The sequence below is a fragment of the Lipotes vexillifer genome, unplaced genomic scaffold (genome assembly GCF_000442215.2).
Source record: "Lipotes vexillifer unplaced genomic scaffold, Lipotes_vexillifer_v1.1 scaffold147, whole genome shotgun sequence".
Taxonomy (NCBI): Eukaryota; Metazoa; Chordata; class Mammalia; order Artiodactyla; family Lipotidae; genus Lipotes; species Lipotes vexillifer.
In genome coordinates this window covers 4,031,225-4,042,897 of record NW_006778796.1, presented here as the reverse complement: position 1 = coordinate 4,042,897, position 11,673 = coordinate 4,031,225, and the positions used below count along the sequence as shown (strand labels likewise).

General features: G+C 40.8%; 1 protein-coding gene across 1 annotated transcript in view; it reads left to right on the top strand.

The window, feature by feature from the left end:
- The window catches only part of PKHD1 (PKHD1 ciliary IPT domain containing fibrocystin/polyductin), a 433,351-nt gene that overhangs the window by 209,282 nt on the left and 212,396 nt on the right, over positions 1-11,673 (top strand). Inside the window, exon 47 of the mRNA XM_007451921.1 lies at positions 2,560-2,806. Coding sequence (XP_007451983.1) covers positions 2,560-2,806 — 247 coding nt within the window. The remainder of the gene's footprint in view (positions 1-2,559; positions 2,807-11,673) is intronic.

The window sequence follows — 11,673 nt, the reverse complement described above, 5'->3', positions numbered from 1 at the left end:
CTCCCCAGCCTTTCCCTATATGGTGCCTATCACAATCTATGACTATAGTGCCATGTCTCTGCTGGACTCTCAGCTTCATAAAGGCAGGGATCACATCTTTCTCTCTCTCTTTTATTGAAGTATAGTTTATTTACAGTTAGTTTCAGGTGTACAACATAGTGATTCAATATTTTTATGGATTATACTCCATTTAAAGTTATTATGAAATATTGGCTATATTTCCTGGGCTCTACAATATATCCTTGTAGCTTATTTATTTTATACATAGTAGTTTGTCCCTCTTGAGCCCCTCCCCCATCTTGCCCCAACCTAGCCACCAGTTTGTTCTCTATATCTGATCACATCTCTTTTGCTCAGAGTTTTATCATTAGTAACTAGTAGCCTGATGCCCAGTAGGTTCATTGATTAAATCAATGAATGGAACTGGATGGATAGACATATGGATATAAACTAACACACATGCAAGCTTTCCTGAAAGAGCCAGAGTTCAGGTACTTTATGTTTGCAACAGCCCAAGACTTGTTGTATGCACCATAGGAATTCTTGTCCACTTGTTAACCACATCTCAGAGGCAGTGAGAAATACCTTGGAGAACTCATGGGCCAAGGTGAAAAGAAGCAGAGAGCAATCTAGTTGATTTGATCATTGTAAACAGACAAACCAAGTGATTCAAGTAAATATGCTCTTGTGGTTTGAATCACCAATTTAGATAATTGTTTTTTTAATTAAATGAATAATCAGCAAGTTTCCACTGTGCTTTTTTCCGTCCCCCTCCCCCGCCATAGGCAGAGCCAAATATTGTTTTTACTTGGGTGGCATCTGAGTTTAAGATTGTAGAAATAATAATAGGAATAAAAAATGCCTTATGGCAAAATCACTTCAAATCATAATTCCTCAGTCATTTAATAGCTTCACCGTTTCATATCATTCATAAGACACCAGAAAAAAAAAGCGCACTGCTCCTTATATGCTCTAATCTCTTCCCACTGGATGGTCTTGGCGAAGCCATCTCTTTCATTTGTTTAAAAATTGTCTAGTCCAGGTTCGGTTTAAGGAACTGGGCAGTACAGAGATGATAAACACATAGTTCTTGTCTTCCAGCGTCTCTCCATCTAGGCACAAAAATAAATGTCTAAGCCAGCGATTGTAATAGTGTGATAAGTCCAGTACTAGAGGATTGAGCAAGGTCAGTGAGGGGAGCAAGGAAAGGGGTCAGGTAAGATTTCATCATAGAGTGCCTGGAGCAGGATTTAGAAAGGTGAAGAGAAGTTTGCAAGGAGGAATAGGCAGAGAAAAGTTTCTACGTATTAGAAACAGCATATGCAAAAAAAATTCCAAAGAGCAAGTTATGATGGGGGAATTGCAAAGAAATCAACATAACTGAATTGTAGAGCTGCTTGTGGTATTAGACGAACTACAGAAGTTGCCAGAGGTGGAATCGTGGCATCTTGAATGTGTGACAATTCAGTCCATGGACTCTACTGGGATGAGAATGAAAGCATTAGGGCCTCTCTTTGTATCAATATTTTATTTTAAAATTTTCCCTTTTTGGTGCATTTTATAAGGTATATAATATAGTAATATGGTAGCATATATACTAAGAGATGTGTACTGAATTTTTAAATTTTAATGACAGGAAGGTATTAGACCACTGCCATTGTTTCTTCCTGGGCAGCTGGACTGGCAACAGAATCACAGTGAATCACATGGAGGTGGCATGAGAGAAACCCTGCCAAGAAGTGTAGCCCTAGAGCTAGTGTTTGAAAAATGTTACTATTACTATCTACCCACGTGATTGATTGAATATTGCTTTTGAGGGTAAATGATTAAAGTGTAAATCTCGTAAAGAGTGGGGTTAGGTTTGCCATAGAAGAACTAGAGCAGAAAGATGGAGAGACTAACCCACAGCACTTTTAGCATTTAATAATTAGTCAATTAATGTTATGTGTCATCATTTCCCACTAGACCACAATTTCTCACCCTTGGCACTATGGCATTTGGGGTTGGATAACTTTTTTTTTGGCTGCACAGAGCAGCATGGGGGATCTTAGTTCCCGGACCAGGGATGGAACCTGCACCCCCTGCAGTGGAAGCACAGAGTCTTAACCACTGGACCACCAGGGAAGTCCCTGGATCACTTTTTGTTGTGGGAACTGTCCTGTGCACTATAGAATGTTTAGCGTCATCCTTGCCTCTACCCACCAGATGCTCGTAGCCCTGCCATCCACCCAGTTGTGACAGCCAAAAATGACTTCAAATGGTGCCAAATGTCCCCTGGAGGGCAAACCACCCCTGGTTGAGAATCCTTGCTCTAGAATACAGGCCGCATGAGGGCAATGCCACTACTCTTCTTGTTTCCCTGTCTCTCCAGTACATAGCACAGAGGCTGGCATATAGTCAACACCTAGGATTTTTTTTTTTTCTTGAATAAATTGAGTGGATTGTAAAATTGTATAAATATGCAAATTAAAATACTGAAAATACCCCCATGACTTCAGTTGCCATTTGTGATCATATTCTTTGGTGTCACTGTATCACAGTCTTTCTTCCAATTTATAGGTGGATTTACTGTCAAGACCAACCAATTGAAGTTTACAAACTCTCCAAACTTGGTAGCATTTCCATTTCCTCATGCAGCAATTTTGGAAGACTTGGATGGGTCTCTGTCCGGGAAAAATAGAAGTCACGTTCTTGCTTCTATGGAAACCCTTCCAGCTTCTTGTTTGGTCAAGGCCAGCTTCAGTCAGCTTGTCCATGGAAGTGTCTGTGAGGAAAATGTTCTCTTTCATCGTATGTCTATTGGTTTGTAAGTTGAATTAACTCTACATTTTGGCTTGTCAATGCACATGCATATATCATCCATGCTGTTGATATTTGTAGAAGCGAAATTGTTTTGCGGAATCTTTTGGAAGTATTTAGTTCTACAAAAGTGACGTGGGGATAATTTTGACAGCTGTCAGATCATAAGTTTACGGTAGTTTTAGACTGATTCAAATGGCAGCTAACTTTCAATAACAATGGACCAGGTCTCATAGCCCTTGACCTCTTATTGGCATTTTGAGCTAATAGCTTCCTCTTGAAAAGACTTGCAACCAACAGAGAATTTGAAATATATTTAAATTAAGAGGATTATTAAAAATTCCAGTAATGTCCATTCTCATTTATGTACACCTACTCCCCCTGAGCTCTTTTTAAGTGTTCAATATGCTCCAGGGAAGCAACTGCTGATGCCTCCCTATTACTTGCAGAGTTGCTTCACCCCAGTTCATTCTCCTTGTTAATTTCATGAACTATTGGATTTGTACAATACATTTCCTATTAATATTGGAGCAAGGACTCCTTGGTTATGCTACCCAAACTACCATTAAGTCAGCAGCTGGGCTGTTTATAATGCATAATAGGATTGCTGCTGTCCTCTTTAATTTCCAGGTAAAGATTGCTGAGTGTCTAGGGTTCTATCTTTTACTTATTTCAAATGCATTATATACATTTAGCCACACTTCTTTCCTTTTGTTTTGTGTCCTAACTGCATGAATATTAAGTCAAGTGCTTCAGCCAGATCATGCTGGCATCTTATTTAAACATAAACTCCAGAGAGTGAGCCCATATGGTCAGGATTGCACTAAGTCTGCATTCTGAACGCATATGGCATCAGTATCTTGACATTCTGTTCTAGACACCTGAGTAATATAATACCCTGCTAGCATTGAATCATCTGAAAATGCTCCACTTTTGCTTTCCAAACTGTTTATTATTCTATCTAATGTTAACGGACCCAATTCCAGCGAGTAAAATAACAGTGTGGAGGGATATATTTTCATTTCTAACCATTTGGATTATGCAGAGCATGCCTTTTCTTTTCATCTTTAGGAATGCATCCTAATTTTTATCATTTTAGTGATTTTAACAAAGATGTTTTTAATGAGCATTTTGAGCTTTATTAAAGTTAGAGATTTATTTCTTATATGCGTTTTTTCCAAATGAGGAAAATTAAAATAGATTTATATAGTTAAAAAGAACATTCTCTGCTTGCATGATATTGATTTCTCTGTGTTGTTGATATTCCTTTTTTATGCCTTACTTGGAGACCTACTGGGAGACTGTGTCTTACAGAGGCATTTAGTGGCATTAGAAGGCTCTGCAGGTGTAATCCTCTGAACATCTGCTCTTGGAGATCTTTCGGACAGGATAATTAGGTGCTTACCTAGGCAGCAGGTCATGATCCCAGCACTCAGGGACTGACAAGGTCAAAAAGATAATAATCCTGATACTGTATTCTAAGTAGATTCAAAAGACTCCTACTAGGGTGAAAAACTTGCCTTGGTTTGTTTGTAATTTTCTTGGTTTTAAAATAGAAAACCTCGTGTCCTAGAAACCCCTTCAGTCTTGAGAAAACCAGGATGGTTGGTCACCCTACTCCCTAGGCTGCTATTTAAACATTTTCAGGTTGATTCACAGGTCTGCGGACAAGTGCTCAATGACCCCAAGTTCGCCCCAGGGGAGTCTTAGCATACTCCCAATTCTGAGCCTCTTAGCCTTCATGTCCTCATCTCTAGGGTAAGGTGGTTGGGTTAGATGATCTCGAAGGCCTTGCTAGTCAGAGTGCATCAGTGTGACCTGGGATTAGACTTGGGAATCTCAGACTCACCGCAGACGTTCTGAGTCAGGACCCACAGGGGATTTATATTCAAGGTTTAGAAGCACTGCCCTAAGCTCTTTCTAACTTGAGCTTTCCAGGATTCTATCCTCAGCTATTTGTGTTCAGTGACTTGATCTCTGTCCCAGAGCATTATAACCTCATTAGGAACATGTCAGAGCTAATGAGCAATTTGAATTCTGCGTAGATACAAACTTTGCTGCATTTCATGGAGGAAGGATTAATTTGTTGTACTATTTGCCCTGGAGCACGCACCCTAAGAGTTGATTTACAAAGCTCTCACGGTCCCCATCTTTTGGGGTTGCATGTTGATGGAGATCTGATGTGGCACAAGGGCCCTGCCCTCTTCCCTTTCAACTCTTAGCCTCCTCCTGCCTCCCTCAGCCCAGGTCCCCAGAGGGCAAGGCGTGAGGGCTGCACAGCTGTTTAATGGGGCACCTCTGCCCCCTAACCAGCAACTGAGTGCTTGGAGTGTGATCTCTTCCTTGGAGGCCCCTTCTGGTTCATGTTCACTATAAGTTCCTTGTTTGACATTAGCGACCTTCCCTCACTACCTTTTCCAAGGGTGATGGGTGCTTACATTGTGGCATTTCCGGTTTTGTACCTTCCTCTGACTTGACCTTGCAGTTGGGTTGACTGAGGCTTAAAAATGTTTGAAGTTGGTAATAATGTTTAATATTTAGGTGAAGGAAAGATTGCCACCCTCTACAAGGCAGAGTCTAGTTTCTGTTTTGTTAAAATGATGACACGCTTGGTTTGCGTGAGTTCTCTCTCACTTGCCAGTTCTAAAAACGTGCTTTCTTTAGGGGCCGCAGGTACTCAGCATAGCGTTCCTTTCCTGGCTTCCAATCTCATTCTCCCAGCCCCATCCTTCCTAAGACCGGAAAGCATTAGCCCTATCCGTGTAAGTCAGGACCTCATTTCAGAAAAATGTCAGGAACGTTTCCTATAGAGGTCTCATAATGGCAACATGCTTCACATAGTTCCTGGATTTACTGATCCCACGTTTCTTATGTATAGAGATGAATTACCTGGAACAAGGATCATCTCACCAGTGGCTTTCTGTGAGCTCCTCCTTAGACCTCCTTTGTAAGTTCGTCTCCTCTCCCTGCCCCTTAAATGCTAGGGTTCCTTAGGGCTCTGTGAGGAGCTTTCCTCGCACGTCATGCTCTTCCCAAGTGATCTGGATTATTCCACAGCCTCAGTTAACAGTCACTGTTGATTCTAGATTTTTTTCCTCCAGTCTACATTGCTTTATTGAATTCCAGATCCATTTATCCAACTGCCCTTAGAATCTGCCCTGCCCGGTATTGAAGTCACTCGCCACTGGTGGCTACTGAACACGTGAAATGTGGCTCGCCCAAATGGAGATGTGCCGTAAGTTTAAACTATACACCTTATTTCTAAGACTTTGTATGAAAAAAAAGAATGTAAGAGAGCTCAACAATTTGTTTATATTGCTTACGTTGAGATGATAAGTTTTGAACATATTGGGTTAAATATATTATTAAAATTAATTTCACCTGTTTCTTTTAAATTTTTCATTGTGGCTACAATAAAATTTAAGATTCTATCTGTGGCCTGCATTTATGGCTTGTATTATATTTCCGTTGAGCAGCTACGCTTTCAGTATTTCCACTAGAGTATTCAACAGCCATCTCAAACTCACCTTGTCAAAACTGAACTTATGGTCTTTATTCCTTGGACCTATTCCTCCCTCGGTGTTCAGAATCTCTGGGTGTTCAGACAACTGATTCAGTTATATCTAAACCAGAGATGGGAGTCATCCTTGACTCATCTTCTTACTTATTCCTCACAGAAATCACCTACCAAGTCCAGCCCATTTTATCTCCTAAAAAATCTCTCCTGAGTTTTTCTACTTCTCTCCTTCCCAGCTACTCTAGTCCAGGTTGACTGCTTCCCACCTGTATAACCACAACAGCCTCTTAGCTTGCTACCTTGCTGTGATGCCATTCTTAAACTTTTTGAGGCTTTGTAGATCGGATCTGGTCTTGCCATCCATGCATTTCTTTGTAGAAACTTTGTCAAGGTTTCCCAGTGCCTCCCGATGAAAGCCTGCCATTTGTAATGTCTTGTGGGCACTCCATGACCTGCTCCTCTTTGTACTTCTAGCATCATTTCTCAATGCTCTGCCCTCCCTTCCCTGCATTTTATGCCTCAGCCATACTCAACTTCTTTGTGATTTTCAGCCCATAAGGCTCAGCTTCCATGAACTCAACATGAAGGTTGTTTTCTCTGGTAAGCTTCCCCGAGCTTTCTGTACAGCTTTTGTATCCCTGCTGTGTGCTGGCTCCCTATACTTGCTCTAACCAATACTCATAGCTCCTACATAGCTTTATAAATTGCTCCTCCCTCCTCATACATGGTAAGTAGGGCAAGGATAGGGTTTTCTGTTTGTTTGTATTATGGTGCCCAATACCATGTTGAACATATAGTGACTCAATAAAATTAGTATTGAATAAATGAATATCATTTAAGAAATTGTGGACTCCCCCAAATCTTCCTGTAGTGTCCTTATTGTCCATTTCTCTCTTAGGACATATTTATGAGGAGTCCACAGTCCTTAACTTTTCTTTAGAAGATCCAGGATTAAAATACTATCCTCAGTCTTTGTTTCTAAAATTCCTAGTAACATCAAATACTTAAGAATGTCCTTTCATAATGTCTTCTGGGCTTTTGCTTGCCCGGGGCTGTCAGTTGATCAGATGATTTATTTTAACAGCTGATTTCTTCTCCACTCTGCCCCTACCCCACCCACCGAATCAGCAGTTTGCGTACATTTGGAATCTTTTCTTTTCCTGGTGGTATAGATGCGTAGAATTGTGATGGGGGGAATGAGAATGAACTTTCACAATTACCATCTGGGAATTATTTGTTTTTTGGTTTAGAGCACTCTACAGCTCCTTCAGTTGACATAGATTTATTCAAATATCAGTAAATCAAGCCTTGATCTGTCTTCCAATTATGTACTGAATTGAATGTGGGGGAAATTAAAAGAGTTTACAAGATGTTGTAGGTTGGCCAACCAGTCCTTCTGAGTTTTAATAGGAAGTACATAAAAGAAAGTCAAGATATATGCATATGTTTGAAATTATTTTTCAAAGGCTGAAGAATAGAGAGGTAATTAAGAATCATTTGTGGGCATAAATCATAGCCCAACCTCCCTCCGCCACTTCCTAGGTATGTTCCTGGACAAGTTACTTCACCTCTTTCTGCTTCAGTTCTCCTATCAGTAAAATGAGCCAAATGGTACTTAACTCACAGGGTCGTTGTCTGGCATGTAGTAAGTGCTCAGTAAATGTTGTCTTTCAATAGTCTCTACATTTATGAATGGTCTGATGAACCTAGGGGCAGGACAGGAATAAAGACGCAGACGTAGATAATGGACTTGAGGACATGTGAAGGGGGAAGGGTAAGCTGAGATGAAGTGAGAGAGTAGCATTGACATATATACACTACCAAACGTAAACTAGATAGCTAGTGGGAAGCAGCTGCATAGCACAGGGAGATCACCTCGGTGCTTTGTAACCACCCAGAGAGGTGGGATAGGGAGGGTGAGAGGGAGACGCAAGAGGGAGGGGATATGGGGATATATGTATACATATAGCTGATTCACTTTGCTATACAGCAGGGACTAACACAACACTGTAAAGCAACTATACTCCAATAAAGAAGTTTTAAAAAAAAAGTCTCTACATTTATGATTGACAAAACAACATATAAACTTACTACTAATAGAATAAAATATTATAGATGATTACGTTTCTGAGAAGCAAATGCCTGGCAAGGGAATTAAGTTTGCTCAAATGAAACTTAATCCAATTCTTGAAAAATAGGGAACACTTTCCAACAGCCACATGACATTGCACTTATCCAACGAAATATCCCAGAAAGTCGTGGAATCTGGAGTCTTTCAGGACACAGTTTATGATTCATTGTGCCCCAGAGCTTCTGTTTCTCTCTTCCTATTTCTCCTAGAAAAGAAAAGGCTAATGTTGCTGTTGATCACCTTGCTTCTTAGATCCTGCTTAATATCCTTCCCTGTAGTGCTTGCGCTCAGGGTTTACCTATGGAACTGCTCTTAATGTGTCAGTGTTCACAGTACAAGGCACCCCCTGCCTCTATGAATGCAAAAGTAAAGAAGAGTTGAAATGGAAATTGTGGCCTAGCTTTTCCTTTAATAATCACCTAATGCTCCTTCCTAGGGATAAATAGGCATAGCATCACTAATGGTATCTTTTCAGTTCTCAAAAAAACCACATGTGAGACAGGAAAATTCCAAGAAGTTTTATCCGGTCTCGGCAGCAGAGGTTACAGCATTAAAATAGAAAAAGATCTAAACATCAAAATGGAGCCCAAACTGAGGAATATCATCAACAATACTCCATGGTTATTAAATTTCATGAATAATAAAGGGGTCCAGGGGTGTGCTGGTACCTGTTTTACAACTAGCTTTCTAGAATAAAGACCCTGATTTGTAGCATTTGCTTAATTCCGTGGTGAAAATACTCTCACACGATCTGTCCTGATATCACTGAATACGGAGTTGGGAAGAGGGGCTGATGGTGAGCTCATGAGGGGGAGTCTGTCAGCCCCACCAGCACCAGGTGTGCATATATATAAAAGAGAAGGTAGGCTTTATAGTCTAACTTCCTACTAGATGCATACAATTGTTTTTCAATATTCCTGACAAGTAGTTGTCTACCTTGGAGTTGTGCAGCTCCAAGGGTGGTGTTTTCATGTTCTGAGATAGCCATTCCAGCTGTATTCCACAGATCAAGAAAGAGATGCAATAGTATGTGAAGGATAGACAGAGAGACAATAGACATCTATTGCTTCTCTTCAAGGATTAAGGTATAATAAGCAAGAATTATTATCCCAACTGTGTCTCAAAAACTTTAGACACTACCTTTGGGGAGGTGCTAGGTTGATTTTGGGACTTTTCTACAATCAATTATTATTGCTTTAGCTAACTCTGAAAAAAGATAAACAGAAATATATATCTGCAAAGTCATGGAGGAGTGATGTGGGGTGTACCTGCCAGAAACGCAAGGATTCATACGGCTTACCTCTCTGCCTATCATTTCTATTTTTTTACATGAATTTAAGAATTGTTAAAAGTTTGGAAGAAAGACTGAGGGTTAGGGTTTCTCTTCTCTTAGGTTTCTTATTCAGAAGGAGAAATATTTGTTTCTCAATCAATAAAGGTAGTATATACAGGAAACCCCTTACTGATACATGTCAATTATCACTGGGTGATGGCAGATCAGCAGATAGAATAGTGGTTCTTGGACAGGACTTTTTTTTTCATTAAAAAAAATTCTGTTTATTATTACTGCTCACCAATGGGGAGGTGCGGTTTATTTACACCAGTAGCCATAGGGGCAAGGGGAATACACAGTTAGCAACCTGTATAGGATGGGCTACTTATGCAAAAATAAGACTCTCCAAAACGAAGGACAGTGGTGAGCTTCTGACAAGGACTTCTTATGAGCCCAGTGTATTTTTAAAGGATGCTCAAGAAAAGTCGTGCCACAAAAATTTGTCGGCTGTGCTCAACATGTTGATTTTGTCTTCTTTGTGCAGTAAAAGATGAGAGTAACAGCAGCAAACATGAATATCCAGGCAATGCTGACAGTACCATTTGGGGCTAGTTTTTATGATGTGTCTGGCTTAGGAGATGTGTAATTATAAAGGGTTTATTTCACAATTGCTCCGAATTTAGAGCATTTAGAGCTCAGTGCAGTGTTTGTCTTAATACACAGAGATGTGGACCCTCAGGAAAAGTAAGCTAATGGTAAACACAAACCAGGGAGTTAATGTTTGTTCTCACTGGCATTGTTGATTGCCTAACAAATCCTCTGTGGGCAGTATACACTCAACAGTTCTGCATAGTATCTGGGCACTAAATTACATAACTGTTGATGCAACTAGTATTGTAAATTGGTACTTAGGTTGGGAAGTTTTATCAAGTGATACTGCTATATTTCTAAAGGAAAATGTCCCTTAATTAAAAACAGGCTTGGTGATTAAAAAAAAATTAAGCTACCTCATAGAAAAGGAAGGGCTTGTAGTCCTCTTGTCTTTTTGATTGTATACAGGAGCCATTGCTGACTCGGAGGTAAGGGTTAACATTTCAAATGGACTGGTTCCCTCCTGATTTCTTGCACATAAAGCCATGAGAAGTTCAGGGAGAGACTTCTTCCCCTAGTAATGAAGCTTTCTGCTGCTAATGGCCCATGCAGACTCCCTTGGCTTCTCCAAATTAGAAATACCTGTGTGCTCCTTTGCTTCATTAACAGTAAAGAGAGGGAGATTGGTGGCTATTTAGGGCAAGCGAAAATTGTAGTAATTATGGTTGGTAAATTCTCTTCATGGTATTCTTCTACTCTTGATGTTCTTTGGGTGCTTTTCAGAAGAGCTCACCACTGTCACTGCTGGCATTTGGCCTAGAAGGATGGGAGCTGATTTGACCTAGAATTTTTGGCCCTTGGGGTGATGGTCAACAAAAGGCATCTTGCCTACTGGGAGATGGGTCTTTCACATTTTGATTTGCTTTTCAGAATGCACAATATGATCCTTTCCACTACCGACTGTGATAAAGGAATATTTGATAACCTCCTCCTCTAGCTATACTTCCCTAAAGAAAGCTCATGCTGCCCTCGAGTGCCTGTGAAATTGCATCGCACATGAACCTTGGTCAAGATGGATGGGGCGGCTTGATAGGGTCGGGCAGTGAATGAGGAAAAGGTAGAGGAAAGGATGGTTTAGGATCCCAGTGTGCTATGGTTGGGTCTCTGGTTGACCAAGTTAGCATCAGATTACTGGATACTGTTGGAAGAAGGGCATCAAAAAGAGAGTGCAGGGCTTCCCTGGTGGCGCAGTGGTTGAGAGTCCGCCTGCCGATGCAGGGGACGTGGGTTCGTGCCCCGGTCCGGGAAGATCCCACATGCCGCGGAGTGGCTGGGCCCGTGAGCCATGGCCGCTGAGCCTGC